Genomic DNA, 17,821 nt, shown 5'->3' with positions numbered 1-17,821 from the left:
TGTGCCTTTTTCCCCATACCCTTCCAACACTTATTATTGTTTGTATTCTTGATAACTGCCACTCTGACTGGAATGAGAAGAAATCTTAGAGTAGTTTTGATTTGCATTTCTCTAATTACTAAATGAACACTTTTTCACATATTTGTTGATTGTATATCTTCTTCTGAGAAGTGTCTGTTCAGTTCCTCAGCCCACTTATTGATTGGGTTGTTTGTTTTGTTGGTATTAAGTTTTTTATGTTCTTTATATATCCAGAGATTAATGCTCTAGCTGATGTGTGTGTGGTAAAAATTTGCTCCCCTTCCATAGGCTCTCTCTTCACCTCATTCTTTGTACCTTTTGCTGAGATGACACTTTTTAGTTTGAATCCAATCCATTTATTGATTCTTGATTTTATTTCTTGCTGTTTAGGAGTCTTGTTAAGGAAATCAGGGCCTAATCTGATGTAACGAGATTTGGGCCTACTTTTTCTTCTATTAGGCATAGAATCTCTGGTCTAATTTCTAGGCCCTTGATCTACTTTGAGTTGAGTTCTGTGTATGATGAGAGATAGTGATTTGATTTCATTTTTATGGATATGGCTTTCCAGTTTTCCCAGCATCATTTGTTGAAGAGGCTATCTTTTCTCCAATATATATTTTTGGCGCCTTTGTCTAGTATGAGATAACTGTATTTATGTGGGTTTGTCTCTGTGACCTCTACTAAATTAAATCCATCAATAGAAAAGTTAGCATGAAAGGAACCTTGAGGGCCTATTGCTAAATAAAAGGAGGTGGTCCACAAAGACTAAATAAAAACTTCCGACTGTATGATGTTCTATAACAGACAAGAAAAAAGATCAGTGATTGCCAGAGGTGGTAAGGGGTGGGGTGAGGTGGGGTACAGAGGATTGAATACCTGTAGCAGAATGGATTTTTAAGCCAGCTAAATTGTTATAATGATTTGTAAAATTATATGTTTTGCCAAAACCCATAGAACTTTATAACACAAAGAATTACCCCTAATATAGCTATGAACTTTAGGGAATAATAAAAAAATATATCAATTGATTCACAACTGTAGCTTACGTACCACACCAGTACAAATAGAGAAAGGTAAGGAAACATTTCTGTTCAATTTTTCCTTGAACCTAATATTATTCTAAAATAATATTTTTTTTTAAAAAGTGCATTAACTTTTTTAAAGTTACTTTTATAATTTTTAATTAATTTATTTATTTTAGTAGGGGATACAATAAAAATGTTTGCAGTTAAGACCTTTGCCTTCTGAGTTTAAACCCAGTGGGGAGGACTAACAATCACCCAGATAAATAAGTAATATACATAGTATTTCTAAACTAAATATTTAGGAGGTGAAACTAAAAGCAGGAAATGTACACATGAATGTTAGCAGGGATTTAAGGCCACACTGTAAAGGTAAAAGTAATATCTGAATCAAGTTCTTAGGAAGAGGGTCCAGGGCAAGCTGTAAGCTAACTTGGGAAGAATAATTCCAGGAAAAGAAGGCAAATGTAAAGAAAAAGGAGGCAAGTGTACTGAGGCACGAACATGTGTAACTTGCCCAAGAAGCAGCCAGGCTAGTATGACTTCAGAGCACAGACTAGAGAAAAATAGTAGAAAGGAGTTTGGAAGGTAATAGAGGGTCAGATCATTATATAAGTCTTAACACATCAAAGTAAGAATTCTGGCTCTCAGTCAAAGTGAGAAAGGAAGCTTTGGAAGGTTGAGTTGAACTGAGCTGAGTTGTGATGTCATGACTTGTATTTTAAAGAGAACCATTCTCCATACTGTGTTCAGAATAGACTGAAGTACAGCAGCAAGGATCAAAGCAGGGAAACCAATTAGGATCTGATTGCAGTAATCCAGACAAGAGAAGCTAAAACAAGCAGGATTTGCTGAGGGGCTAGCTATGGATTATGAGAAAAAAAGGAGTGTCAGGAGAACACCAAGATTTGTGCCCTAAGTGACTGAAAAATGACGTTACTATTCACTAAAATGAGAAATGTTATGGGAAAGAGTTTGAGAGGTGTAGTGGAAATGGCAGTAGAGACAGTGGAGTGAATAGCTGACAGCTTCAAGTTCAGGACAGAGGTCAAAAAGACTCCTTTTCTTAAATTAAATGGGTCCCCAATTAAAAAACATACCAAAGTATAAAAACAGAGACTTTTATATCATAACTTTATTCTTTTGCCCATAGACTGGATAGGTGAAATACTTTAGCAACTATTTCTTATAAATTTTCAGTCATGGCACATTTCTATGTTTTAAAATGTGTATATTAAATTAGCATATCTAACAAGGATAACTTCAAATAATTATTTGTTTTCCAATAAGGTAAGGAAATATAATTTATTACTTTTCTGAAATCTTTGTCTTATTCCCCTTAGTCTAAAAACTTACTTTGAGTAATATAAACTGTCACAAGCTATTATGCCTATAAGAGTATATGTCTGAATTAGATTTTTCAGGATGATGGCTGACTTTATAAAGATCGTTTATTCAGTAATTTAGAACTAAAGATCAGCTACTTTGCATATTTTATTTTTCACTTTTCTAACCAAGTAAAAACTAAATGAATATTAACTCAAAGGTTTGCATACTTAAAGCACTATCAACATAACTTTTGCAAGTTGATTTAGTGTAGGGTCTCTTCTTCTCACACTCATAGTTATGCATGCAAAAGCTTGTTACTTTAAACTCAAGTAAAACAGATTTATTCTAAGGCTGAATAAAAGCAAGTGTTTTTTGATGTGGCTTTTTATCCTATGAATATTATTCTTCTGATCTGAAAGCATTCAACTTTTACATATTAAGAACAATGATAAAAAGAACAAGTGAGGGGGTTCAATTTTAAGTGTCTTCTGCCACAGTTCCCATGCAGCTTTTCCAATTTGACCAAGAACTTCAAAAACAAAAGAACTAAAATGTTACCTTCCTTCTACCTCCCAACTTTCTGATTCCAGAGGAAGAACTCTCAAAACTAGGCAAGAGGGGGATAGGATATATGTGCAGATATTATAAATGTGTCTTTGATTGGTGGCAGCAGGGGAAGGAGTGCTGGAGCAATGACACCAGCAGAAGTAAGTTTTCCTTTGGGGGTATGTGATGCCTACGAAAAAAGCTCTCCAGTTCAAAGCACTGACGGGCAGTGGCCTGGAAAAACCACTGTAAACAGTGCAGTGTGTGCTCAGAATTTAAACTTATCACATAATCAGTTCAAAGTAGGAAAGAACCAGAGATGGTTATCAATGAATATGGCATTTATTAGTGAAGAGATTAAAGTATCCACAAAAGCCCTTCTAGGGACAAGGAAGAAGACTGGAAGCAATAAACCTGCCTTGGGGAAGCAGAATCAAGAACAGAATTCATACAGCAATAGAAAATAGGGAAAAGGACCAAGACTTATTTGTATAAAGATAAAGGAGAATATTTACCTTGTACAGAAATAAAGAAAAAAATCCAATATAGAACTTAACAATAATTAAAAGATGGAGGCAGAAAAGGAGGAGCTCTGTAGAAAAAAAAAAAAAAAAAGAAGAAAGAAAGAAACATTTTCAGAAAATTAAAAGAAACAACATAGTCCTGGAAACAGTCTAATGCAGGATCCAGAAAAAAATTTTTTCAAGAAAAAGGCAAACATTCAAATAGTTACCAACTATTGAGTATTTACCATTTATCAAAGCTGTTTCAAGTATATAATATGTATATCCCTTTTAATTCTCACACTTATCCTATATTAGCCTTTTATATATATATATAAATGAGGAGTTGCCCAAGATTATAAAACAATTAAGAATTCTAAAAGTGGGGGCTGGAGATGTGGATCAAGCCGTAGCGCACTCGCCTGGCACGAGTGCGGCCCGGGTTCGATCCTCAGCACCACATACAAACAAAGATGTTATGTCCGCTGAAAACTAAAAAATAAATATTAAGAAAATTCTCTCTCTCTCTCTCTCCCTCCCTCCCTCCCTCCCTCCCTCTCTCTTTAAAAAAAAAAAAAGAATTCTAAAAGTGGACACTGAATGTTCTCAACACAAAAATAGTAACTATATAAGATGTGTATGTTATTTAGCTAGATATCATCATCCTACAATGTATCTGTAAACTTCAAAACACGGTGCACACATAAATGAAAATGGATAGAATTTAATATATCAACATATAATTTTATCTATTAATTAAAAATAAAAGGGAAATGGAATTCAGAAATATATAGCTGTTATGAGACAATTGTAGAAATTTATTTATTAATACTCAATGAAAGGAGAGTGACTCACCTGAGATGGAGATTCAACCAAGAGATTTTATTGGGGGGCTTCCCGAAGAGGAAGAAAAGGAGAGGCCGAGAGTAGAGAGAGGAGAGAAAGAAGAGGAAGAGAGGAGGAGGGCAGAGAGGAAGAGGGCAGAGAGCAGAGAGGAAGAGGGCAGAGAACAGGAGCTTGCAAGCTTGGGCTTAAGAAGGGTTGCAGAGGCAACAAGGCGGGTGCTAATTGGCAGGGTGACTCAGGAAAGATGAAGGAACCCTGTGTCCTGTGGGGATTGGTTGAGAAAACTTTTGAATTTGGCACTCTTCAGCTTGGCGCTCTTTGAAGAGGAGGGGGAGGGGTAAGGGATTCCTGATCTTCTCAGGAGAAGGGGGAGTCTCCCACACACTCAATAGCTTATAAATATTTACTAAGAGGCAGGTATTGTTCTAAGCACATGAGGCATGCTAACAAAGACACAAAGGAATCCTGCCTTCAAGGAGCCTGTATTCTACAAAGATGTAAACTATAGTGTGAGGTGATACATTCTGTGGGACAGGAGGACTTAGAGCAGAATACTGAACTTGGAAAATGTATGGCAGAAGATGTAAATTAATGAAGCCAAATTTTAGGTGTTTTTTAGTGAGTACTTGGCTTATAATAGAAATAACAATCTAATCATATTTACTTTATGAATTGATATGTTTATCTTACTTCTGTCATCCTATGCTGTTCTTATTCTTTCTTGGTGCTTCTTTACTCTTTGCCAAGTGGTCAATTTTATTGTTGTCTGTCCTGTATTTATAAAGAGATTTTTTTCCTATTGATGATTATCTTAAAATTATGAGTAAACTACATTTCTCTCCTAATATCAAATATTGGAAGTAAGTTCTGAAAGGCAAGGTCTCAGATATATCTTCTTCCCTGTTCTATCACTGAGCTTATAATAATAATAGGAGCATTGAGGTGTATTTGTTCACTGGATGAATAAATTAACAAGTGTTAACTACATGATCATAACTCTACTCTGAAGCCAAAGATAGACTCTGTAGAAAGAAATAAGGATTACAAAGCAGTGCTAAGGGCTAGGGAGATAGTTCAGTGATGGAACACTTGCCTAGCATGTGTGAGACCCTGGATTCAACCCCAAGTAGCACAAAAAGAAAAAAGAGCGCTAGGGTTGTGGCTCAGGTGTAGAGCACTCACTTAGCAGGTACAAGGCCCTGGGTCTGATCCTCAGCACCACATAAAAATAAAATAAAGATATTGGGTCCATCTACAACTAAAAAATTTTAAAAAAAGAAAGAAAGAAAAAAAGAAAGCAAATGCTGAAGAAAGTAGAAGGAGAGAACTCCACCCCAATTTTAATAATAACTCTGCAGCTTTAAAAAGCTCATTCATTCTCTTAGCACCTCTATTCTTTCACCTGAAAAATGGGAGAATGAGTGGATTAGAATGGAAGCTCATTATCTTTTTATAAACCATGAATCTTTTGAGAAACCTAAAAAGACTATGGATCTTCTCTACAAAGGATTAATGCATATATCATAAAAATAAGTCCTCATGTTTTATAGGATCATGAAATACTTTAATGCTTATATTATGAAAATATCAATAAAATGCTTCAAACTTGTAAAGGTAATAATTCACACACAAAATAACTGCCACATTTTAAAATCAAGAAAGCCTAAAATCTCCAAGCTGAAAGAAAGCATTTATCCAAAGAAAGAAAGAAAACATTTCCAGATATTTTGAAATTATTTTAAATATGAAATTCCAAAATCTTCTTATATATTTTCATAACACATTTATTTCAGGTAGGGATGAAGTTGTTTAATCCTAGCTTTTCTTGACAAGCCAATCCTGATTGGTCGGTTGCATGTCTTAAGTGGATGTACTCTTGAAATGCCATGTGAAAAATGACTACCTAAAAACATAAGACAATAAAAGTTACATTAAAAAGTAAAAATTACCAATATGTTTTAAAATCTTTACTTACTACTATTCATAATAGTAGCAACATATACCAGGCATTAACTGAACACTTTTTATTTATGTTACACGCACTCTAAATGCAATAGTTTACTTAATTCCCTATCCAGTTTTAAAATGTGGAAACATAAAGCACCGAAAAGTTGAGTAACTTGCCCAATACAAAATAATAACTAAATAAAATCAGCATTCCAGTCAGGCAGTCTGAATTAACAACAACAAAATGAAATAGGTTTTAAAACCAACTTCATGAAGTAACTTTAAGCATGTCATTTTTCAATTAGAAGTTAAATAACATTGCCATATTGTTAATGGTTATGTTTGGTTTGTAAAAGAGATTACTGTCAATATAGAGCTCAAATGCATTCCTTCGATTATACATTCTATGCAGAGCTCTGATTTTAAAGTTTTTATTTAACACCACACTGCATCATTTTTAAAGAAGTTCAAAACATTTCACAGAGGTATATCTGTTGCTAACTCAGTTAACTAGATATGAAGATACATTGTATTACCTTTGATCACACTTTACAACCTTTGTATATTTTTGTAATGCTAAAAATATAAGAATGTGATGATCATCTTAAAAGTTATAGAACATAACTAAAGTTATTACCTTCCCTCAGTAGATAATTAAATTTTTCTTCCTTACATTCATCAGGAAAAACAGCAGGTCTTTTAGGTAAAGGTTTTTTACCACCTGGAAGTAAAACACTGATATGTTACAGCATAAAGTGACTTTTAGTTAAAAAATGTTAACATTATAAAACACATTATTTTCTCAGAAATTCTTCCCTCAGTTAGCTTTTAATATTTAGAGAAATTAAGTAAGACTGTTCGGAACTCCTTTTTAAAAAGTAATTACTTGTTTCCTTCAACTTCAGTATATTAATCAACATTCAAATAGACCTTTATTGAACAATAATGTACACATCAATAAACATTTGCCTTCAATTTCATCTCTGTCTTCTTTTCTGACAAAATTATAAATTTATCCCACGGGGAAAAAGCAGAAATTGTCTTATCATGGAAAAGAACATACCTTCCTTGGAAGTAGAATAGAGTAATTGTTCCTTTAATGTACTACAGCAATGCTCTTTGGGAACTTCCTGTTCTCCATTATTGGGTATTGTTTTCCATTTAAATAAACCTTGGTGGGTTTTATGTGTACTAAGACCTGCTACCTTTTCACAGGGCAAAGATGTGCCGGTTTTGTGGGCTACAATCATCTTCAAATCTTTTTCTGTCTCTATTTCTTCTTCCTCGATATCATTACTTTTTCCAAAGTAATTTTTTTGCCCATTGGTTGTTTTCACAGTGCTTGGAATTTCATTTTCCTTACTGATTTCATGAAACATATGAAGTTCTTTAAGTACTAAATCAAATTTACTTTTCGTCTCAAAATCTATTTCTATTGTCAGAGCTTCTGTTGATAAACATCTAGCATTTAAATCCTGAAAACATTCATTGTTTCCTTCACTTGAATTAGCTTCAAATTGAAGATTAACATATAATGCAGAGTCATTCTTTGGATGAGAATACTTTGAATTAGCTAACTCACTTTCTTTCAAAATACTCTCATATTCATTTCTGTCCCTTACATTACTTTGATTAACAGATTGAGTTTCTTCCACATGTGCTTTCTTTCTCATTAATGACCCTGACTGCACAGAAAGCCTGCCATGCATTGGGGAAAAACTATCGTCCTTTCCTACTGGATTATTGTTGTGAAGTTGGCAGATATCTGTTAAACTTTGTGTTGTGACTTTTACTTCTTTCTTCAAAACAAAGTCACATTTTTTTTCTTTGTTTTCACTTAGTAAGTTCTTGGAATTTGGCACTTGAATTGTAGATGCGGTATTGACCTTTTCCCTATGTAATGAATTTTGGCTTGCCAATATGGCCTGTTGCCTAACATTAAAGAAATCTTCAAATATGCATTTAGAATTGAATTTACTAATCTTACTGTGCTCCTGCTTTCTTTCAGTATCTAAATCTTTGTTATATGTTTTTATTTCATAATATTTTTTATTATTGCATGCATGGCTATTCTGTATAAATTGAGGACCAGACTTCAGGTGTGTTTTAACAGTATTAAGACTACAGTGAGCCAAATTTTCTACATTCATGAGTTGTTCAGGACAACTCATATTCTTATAACTAGATTCCTTTGTCAAAGAAATTTCTTCCACGTCATCAAATTCCATTGTTTCATGTGTTTCAAAAGTTGTCCTGAAGGAATCCATGTTTTCTTTCTTAGATCCTTCAAGAAGTTGTTTGGTTTTAAACAGCTTTCTTTTCTTTAACAAAGGTCTCATATTATTTTCTAAGAGTCTTGAAAAAGTTAAAATCCACATTAGATATACAATAGAATTTTCCATTGTAATATTTTTTGGATAGTTTAAACGCACTATCCATTTGAAAATACATCCTTCTTTCAATTCAGAATCATTTTCAATTCTTATTAAAGAATCAAAGTTATTGAACAAAGAAGCTCTGTTAATTTTCAAAATGACATTTAAATGTTCTAAAACACGGGTTTGTAAATATTTGTCATTCTTTATGTTGACATTCATATTTCTGGTTGTTATATTTTGAATACCAATTTTCTTTTTGCCTTTCAAAATTTTATACCAGGCCAAAATATTATTATCTTTCTTATTTCCTGAAATGCTATTGAGGAAATTAAAAATTTCCGTAGTGAAACTTTGAAAAATCTTGCTTAAATCAAAGTCTTTTTGTATAGTGTAGTATTTCAACTGTAGTATATTATCATTTTCTCCCTTACCATTTAACCAGTCAATTCTTATTAAATTTTCTTGGCTACCCAGCATTCCTATGATCAGAGGCTTTGACTGTTCACTCACATTCATGACTTTTGTATTGTAATAATCTTTCTTGTTTACAAGATCTTTTACTAGCAATTGTAGCGAATTCATTTCTCTAGGTTTTTTCATATTCTCACAGTTGATCTTGTAACTTTTCATAATCCAACAACTTTGCCTGTTTCTTTTCAAAATACGTCCTATGTTACAGTCCCAGTTTGGGGATTTCTCCAACCTGGTAGGTATATAATTGTTCAGGCTTGTTTCTGCTTCCTCCCGACTTGCCTTTTCTAGTGTTATAATGAAATTCTTTTTAGAGTCTCTTACATCACACTTGATACTACTGGAATGATAGTATTTTAAACTGATCAAGTCTTTTTTACTCTCAAAATTGTTTTGGTTGCTGACTGACTGGGGGTTACTTCCATAATATCCAGTAAGATCATTTTCCACATCTACACTTTTTTTATCATCCTGTAACTTTTGCTTCTTAACATCACGTCTATTTTGGGACCAGTAAATGTTTGTGAAATCCCTAACATATGCCTCAAGTTTGTCATTCTTTTTCTTTGCTATTTCCTTTAAATAGACAAAGGACACGTTGCTATTTAAAACCGTTGGAAACTCGGGGATTCTTATTGTGATGCTCTCTCTAAAATAGCTGGGTTTGGCAATTTCCAAGCTGGGCTGGTTTTGAGATTTGGGTATTTTTAGTATAGATGACAAAATGTTATTTTCTTTTCGATTTGATGGCATAACACTGTCAACTTCACATCTGTTCTTAATATCACCAAACGTTGATCTAGCTTCCTTGTAAAAGGTAACGTCTAAAAATGGGTTTTCTGCCTGCCTTATGTAACTATTGTCTTTCAGAACACTTGGAAACACCCTCCCTCGGTTCCGGTGTCTGCCTCCACGTCTGCGGCGCGTGGAGGCTGCGGGCGGAGACCGACCGACCCCGGCCCGAGCTCCCCCACTGCAGGGCGCGCTGGAAGCGCCCGTGTCCTGCAGCCCGGGTCGGCACCCGCGAGCCCTGGGACTCGCGCGCACGCTCCGTGGGGCGAGGGACTGCGAACTGCGGGGCGTCGGGGGTCTGCTATCCTGGCCTCCCAGACTGCTTCTCTGCTCCCCGCCGACCGACTGCTCCACACGCGAGGCTGCGGGGTTACCAAAAATCGCATCCATGGGAATAAGGAAGGCCTCGAGGGGTCTGGGCGGCAACTCCCCGACCTCTACCTCAGACAAGCGAGGCAGCCAAAGCAGCCGCCACCCCGCCTCAGAGACTCCGCCAGGCTCCTCCAGACGGAGCCGCTTGCTACTAGGCGGTTGGGAATCAGGGTCCTCCGGAGAAGGTAAGGAGGAGGGAGGCTCCCTGAGATCGCCGAGCGGCGGCGTGGGGTGTGTGAGGGACATGACCGCGCGCCTGAGGGATCTGTCGGAGGTCCCCGCTGGGCTCCGGCCTCTAAGAAGGCTAGAGGAGACTCGGCCCCGCCCCTAGCTCCACCCCGGACACGCCCCTCCATGCCCGATCCCGGCCATTCCCGGGGGAAGCCCCACCCCGGACCCGCCCCTAGATCACCCCTCCGCGGACCCGCCCCGCCCCCAGCACCCCGCGCGCGGTTCGTCTCTCAAGTCCAAAGCGCGGGCCTGGGCGGTTATAGTGGCTATTTTAGCGCCTCCTTCTAAGGCCGCCACTGTAGCTGGTCTAGGTGTTTTACTAGTCCCTTTGGGAAAATCAAAGGGAAACGTCAGAATCTCTCTTAAAATTCATGAATGGAAACACCTTTTTATAAAAAATTCTAAAATTCTGTTTTCCTCAGAAGAGGTTTCTCAGGGGCTTGTCCGGTAGAATCGCGCCTCCGTGAGCCCCTGACGGGTCCGCGGCTGTCCTCCCGCGGCCACTTGGCCAAACCGTGGGGGGCAGACGGACGACCCTGCACTCAACCGTCTGAGCGTCCCGGGAAAATGTGTGGGATTCATCATCCGGATAGTTTTCCTTCACTCTAGACTTAAAAAAAAAAAAAAAAAAAAGTTTTCTCATGCTCTGTGGGGTTTTCTCCCCAAATATTTTGGGCAAAATGACGTTTGGTCTTCTCGGTTTAGAGAAGATCATAAACACACATAATAACACAGTTCTGACTCATGCCTAATAATTCTTTAAATGCCATTTCTTGGTTTTTTTTTTCTTCTCTGCTCTGACAATCCTTTCTTTATGATTTTCAGTCAATCCTAATTTTTGTAAATTCCGTGATCATAAAGAAAGGGATTAAGAAACACATGATTACTGCTCAGTAATCAAAAATCTCAATCCTCTTGGGGGTTGTTTCAAAACTAGTAGATTTTATTCTCCTAACAATGTAGAGGAATAGCGATAATGTGCAACGCGAGTCCTGGTTCCTGAATCTGGGGGGGATGTGTAGCAATATATGACCACAAACTACTCTAGTTCTCTTCACCAGCCTCGTGTCTTATAAATACTTGCAGATGAATTTTGATTCCAATTCTAGGCATTTGATATTACTTCAGTGTATAAATTCTTCTAGAGAAGTGCTGACTTAAATTAGGAAGCCCTTCAACACTACAAGGATGTGAAAGTAGGCATCACACTTCAGTGAGTTCTCAAGGTGCTATTTGAGAACTCCATAATCTTACATTCTATTACCCAGATTTTCCCCAGATTTTTCACAAATCTGCATTCTATTCTAATGTAATCTGTTCTATGCTTGTGATCAACGCATACAGACCAACTTCCATGGCTCAGGTAGATATATAAAGGGAACACTAGGAGCAACATATAATAGGAGCAAGGTGGGGTTTTTTGTTGTTTTTGTTGTTTTGTTTTGTTTTGTTTAATCTGTAAAGTAAATGTCATAGCTCTATGGGTTCTAGATTGATCTGTAACTTGGAATTTATTTCTTCATTTTACCAGTGTGACCAAAGATACATTTATTTTCTAGTTTTTTATCATGGATTATTTAACATCTGTGCATTGCCCAAGAACTATAATTCAAATAAAACCTCAAAGTGTCAAACTTAATTCAACAATTGCTTGACAATGATGTCTAAGGCATTACTAGCTATACAGAAAAGTACAGAATTTTTTTCTCTGTTTTTATCTTGCTGAAATTCTGATCAGTGAAGGTCTCAAAAAAATGAGTCTTTTCTTGTGATGGCCACTGCCATTTCAAATAATGCCTATTAGAACTACTGTTTGTGTGTTTTTCCTATTATTTTAATGTTCTAATATTTTATTTTATTTGTATTGGGGATGCCACTGAACTACATCCTCATCCCTTTTTATTTTTATTTTGAGACAGGTTCTCACTAAGTTGCTGAGTCTGGCCTAGACCTTGAAATCCTCCTGCCTCAGCCTCCCAAATCACTGGGATTACAGGTACACACTACCATGCCCAGCTTTTCCTTTTTATAAATGCTACTTTGAAAATGGACCAGTTATAAATGAAAAATACAGAAAGTTGTGTCTTCAACTTATTCTAATCAAGATATAAATGAGATTTGTTCCATTTCAAATGACACACTTTCCTATATTACGTTACCTATCCTTCTTATAAAACCACTTACCTGAGCTTGTAACAGTAAACTGAGCTTTGAGGGCAGGCAGCATCCAATTGATTCCTTCTAGCTTGGTGTCTTATTACGGTTAGACTTGAAGGCATAAAAGGATGAGTGAGTTCAGGAGATAAACCCCATGGGGGAGACAAAAGTTAAGTTAGATGTTCACTCAGGGCAGGCACAACAACACCCACCTGCAATCCCAGCAACTGGGAGGCCTGGGGAGGAGGATTCAGAATCCAAGGCCAGTCTCAGAAATTTATTGAGACCCTATCTAAAAAAAAAAAAAAAATTATAAGAAATGGGAGTGCTACTCAGTGGGAAAGCACTCCTGGATTCAGCCTTTAGTACCAAAAAAAAAAAAAAGAAGTTAACTCAGTACCCTGGTATGCTTCACCTCCATGATATGCCACATCCTTACAATGAGGTCCCTACCTTAAATTTTTTAGCTTCATCTTTTCTACAGTTTTCTCCATGTTCCCTACCAGAATGTTTTTTCTTGCTATCCCAGTATGTTCTCAGTGCCCTTTTCTTTGTCCACCTGGCCAATTCCTCTGTCTTAAAGGTCCTACCCAAAAGCTAGCTCCACTAAGCATCTGTACCTCCTTTCTGTTGTCACCAATCCCTGGGCAGAATCACTTATATCCTCATCAGTGTTCCTATAGCACTTTATTTCTAAGTGTAGAACATTATAAACATCTTATTGTGTTGAATTATTTATATGTCCTCTTCACTAAATTCTGTGAATTAATACAAGAATTTATTCATTTTTATACCCTCACCTAAGTAATAAAATATTCAGCTAATGAGAAAAAGTAAAATGACACTACTATGAATATGCCTTATGATCCAAATGGATTTTGTGGTGTCTTAAAAATGTTTTTAAGTTTCTTCTGTTTATTTTGCTTTGATTTAAACATGCTAGGACAGAAATTTGCTTTTCTGAATTATATTAAAATACACAATTTACATGAAAACTACTCCACCATGGAATATCAAGAAAATAAACATCCTGGTGTAGGGAGCATGAAGCAAATTGTAAAAAAGATGAAGCTGAAAAAGTCAACTTTAACTATTAAAGGTTTAATATCATTTAAGTTTCATAGTAGGACCAGAAATGTGATATGGCAGTTTTTCTATTTTATTTCTGTTAATAAATCATCTAAGTGGTAAATAAATATGCTAAACCTAAAGTTTTATCTCAGACTGAGAGAGAAAATATATTTTAAATACTCAATAAGAACCAGCAACAAAAATATTTAAAACAAACATGGGGATTAAAGAGGAAAATATCATCACTTACAAAAATATTTATAATAAATACAGCTTGAAAAATACAAATAACACTTTTTATCAACTCAATAAAAGCACTGGGTGAGAAAATATTTAAGAAAATGTGATACTGTGTATATCCACAAGTACAATTAAACGTTCAATAGAGCAATCTGTAACATAAATATCATCTAAAATGAAACAATGTCTATGCAAATGAGTTAAACTATAAACCTCCTCCACCTCCTCCTCAATTTTTATTTGAGGCATTATTGTCTATCCACTTTCCTAACCCAGAAAATTTTTTTAACCAAAGTTAGAGATATTAACTTTTTCTCTTCCTTGTTTTTCCCAACATCCAATCCCTAGGGCCCTGATATTAATCCCCACTTCTTTATCCATAATATTTCATATTTATTTCAAGCCCTCATCTCTTTCTGTAAACACTGTAATAAGCTGATCTTCATTTTACTAGTCTCTCTTCAACTGCCCAACACTATTTTAAGAGTTTTCTTCTTAATAAAATATTAATCATTTTGTTACTTCCTTACTTCTTTTGATTTTTCAATACAAAATACAAACTTTTTAATTGGAAATATGGGTAGTCTCCATAGTTCAGTTCCAAACTGATTTTTCAGCTTCCACGACTATGTCCATGACATAACTTGCTTTGCTACAATAATAAATTTCTTGTCATTCCTTAAACATTTAAAGCCCCTGCATAGTTTCAGTCTTGGGCATAGGTTGGATCATCTGCATAAAGGACAATGACAGGTTTTACCTAGGCTTCTGCCATGATTTCAAAGTTTGCAACCATCTGTATCTTTGGAAAACTACAGTTTTATCTGCTGACCATTCTTTTTCACCTCTAACTCTTACCTCCATTAATGAACTATTATATTTTCTACATGCTTGGAAAACCAGATAGAATGTTCAATTATTTACAACATCAATCTGATATTCTAAGAAATTTCTCCATCATTGAAAGATATTTGTCATTAAAATAAAGAGTTTGTATTGTGTCAGAATGCATGCAAATGTAAATAATTGTGAAGTCATTCGATTAATTTTTTACAGTAATTCTTTTCAATATTTTAAGATGGCAAATGTCTATCTTCTTTAATCATACAAACTAATGCTTACTTAGATTGTTTTCTGTTTTTACATAGTTTTGCTGAAATTGGTCACTTTGTTTCAGTTGCTTGTACAATAAAAAGATTGACATTAAAAATTCATAAAGCTATTATTTGCTTCAGGTTTTTAAGGAATTACATAGATTCACATTAAATACAAAATGTATTGAACATGAAAATTATGTTGAACTTTGTTATTCAGAATGTAAAATAAAATAGTTGAATGAGTAAGGTCTGGAATCAAAATAATTTGAATTTATAGTCTGCTTTTTCTAGATGTATAATATAAGCAAATGATTTAGCTTTTGTGAGACAGAGATTCCTGTCAGTGGGAATTATAGAGGAGAACCTACCTCATAGGTGGTTGTGTTAATTAAATGCAATATACTATGTAAATCATTAAGAAGAGTTCTGGGCACTTAAGTCTGTGTTCATTTTTTTAAATTATTATAGTTATTATTATCAAACTTGCAGTGTGCTGAGCTGGCTCTTACAGATTCAGACAAGCTGATTGGCGTCTCTTCCCATCTATGCATTTTAATGACTTCATGTGGGTAGTTTAGAGTGGGCCATGATGGAAGTATTTACATCACAGAATCAGCAAATGCTACAAATCAGACCCTCCTCCTCCTCCTCCTCCTCCTCCTCCTCCTCCTCCTCCTCCTCCTCCTCCTTCTTTCTAGAAAGCCAGTTGTTAAACAATTGCCAATATAGTACTGCATCAACTCTATATTACAATAATTCAGTTATAGTTATGCATAAATCACTTCACACTACAGGGCTGTAACAGTAGTAAAACAAGCAGCTCATCATAGTTTGGCTAAGGTCAAAGTTAAGCAATTCAACTGATCTATACTTGATGTTAAAACATATGTAAAACTTTATTTTAAAAAATATCTGGTGTTAAAATATGTGGTTCATCTCATTTAATAAGTTTTTATGAGTAGAGGTACCAAAATTTACCACTTACAAAAAAATAAATATTTCCATATTTAAAGTTTTCTTACAGTTCTGTGGCTTTGGAATAGAAATAGGTTCAGCTGGGTGTGAAGCAATTGATCAAAAGACTGTTTCCTCTTTCATTATCTAGGGAAGAGTGTACTCATTGCTTACTGCCAATGATCCTTGATAACTCAACAATAATATAGTCTTCAAAGTTCTTTGAAGTGTTTGGTCTCATCTGGTGCTTTGATTTATTTCTTCTTTGTTTTACTGAACACCTATGATGTGCAAGAAAATGTGTCCAATGCTATAAATACTATTATATAGATACTATGCTTATTGTTTATTTATCATATAAGTATGATGATATATGTTATATAATATGAATACATAATATTTATATAATGGAGATTATATATTATATAAGTAGAGTTATTATATTATATAAATAGAGTTATTATATATGTATGATATCCTTGTCCATCAAGAATGCATTCTAGCATTCTAGCCTAGTTAATTGGGCTGTTCACAATTTGATGGAAAGCTATTTTCTACCCTTACCTCAGCCACTTCATTCTACTCTCTGCCTCTCACACTCTGCAACACAAAACTACTTTAATTCCCAAACACTTAGGGGTTTTCTTAGTTGTCATTATTCAGTTCAGAGGACATTTATTGGACATCAGTTATGCACTGAGCACTGTGTTAAGTGTCAGGGTTTCAAAAATAACAGTTATTTTCCAGGAATGTACAGCATAGTAAGAAGAAAAAACAAACACATTTATTTCCGTATAGCAGAATAAAAGCCACAGTGGGGTATAATGAGGAACTGAAGAAAAGGGAGCCAAATCTTAGCAAATGTAGAAATGGTACCCAAAAACTCATTCTTGGAAGATCCACTTATACATCCCGGTCCTCTAACCCTATAATTATCTATAAAACTCCCCTTTTTCTCCAAACTAATCAGGTATTGAAAGGAAAGTGACCACAACACTCAGAGCAACCAAAAGATCTTTATTACAGCAGTGCAACAAAGAGAAAAGAAAGAAGGAAAGAGAGAGAGAGAGAGAGAGAGAGAGAGAGAGAGCAAGCTCATGCAGGAGAGAGACAGAGAAAGCAAGAGAGATAGCAAGAGAGAGGGGGGCCTGGCAGGAAGGAGTTTTTATAACCTAAATATAATGGGGCCTCTGGGTCTGCAAGCTGCCTTGTTGGCTCAAGGGGGGGTTAAGTGTTCAGCCTTGAGCAGGGTTGAATGTTCAGACTTGAGGCAAACAGGTGATAAAGGACCAGATAGAGGGGGGTTTGAGTGCGTGGGCTATCTTGCAGCCAACATCTGTTCAGCCTGCCCTGCAGACAACACAGTTCAGCCTGCTCTCACCCAACACGTATGCCTCCATATTTCTACATTTCAGACATCTACTGCAATATTCACAAAATTACAAAATGGCTAGTTGTATTATATATATATATATATATATATATATATATATATATATATACACACACACTATATATGTATAGTATAGTATATAGTATAGTATAGTATATATGTATATGTATAGTATATATATATAGTATATATATATAGTATATATAGTATATATATCTTCCACCAAATTATTAGCTTCTTGAGACTTAGAATAGTTAATTTATCTACCTTCATGTTTTCAGTATTTAGTATGAGATATTCCACACAAAAGACAATAATAATTTTTAATTATTGGCTTGACTATATACACAATGGGTAAGATATAAAATAAGTAATATTAAATATAAATATTATAGAATTCTAATTTTTGTCTTGAAGTGTGAAGAATAGGTAAGAGGCAAATAATTTTTAA

The 17,821-nt window shown here is 35.3% G+C and overlaps 1 protein-coding gene across 1 annotated transcript; it reads right to left on the bottom strand.

Annotated features, from left to right (window-relative positions):
• Positions 1 to 6,051: 6,051 nt before the first annotated feature.
• RAD51AP2 (RAD51 associated protein 2) lies at positions 6,052 to 10,473 on the bottom strand (the record flags this gene model as incomplete). The annotated part of the gene is made up of 3 exons (XM_081265172.1): positions 6,052 to 6,170; positions 6,852 to 6,935; positions 7,278 to 10,473. 3 exons carry the CDS (start codon positions 10,471 to 10,473, stop codon positions 6,052 to 6,054), a joined length of 3,399 nt encoding a protein of 1,132 aa, XP_081121298.1.
• Between the last annotated feature and the right edge of the window lie 7,348 nt (positions 10,474 to 17,821).

This window comes from Spermophilus citellus (genome assembly GCF_964194105.1).
Source record: "Spermophilus citellus genome assembly, chromosome: 13".
NCBI lineage: Eukaryota > Metazoa > Chordata > Mammalia > Rodentia > Sciuridae > Spermophilus > Spermophilus citellus.
This window is presented reverse-complemented; position numbering and strand designations above follow the sequence as displayed.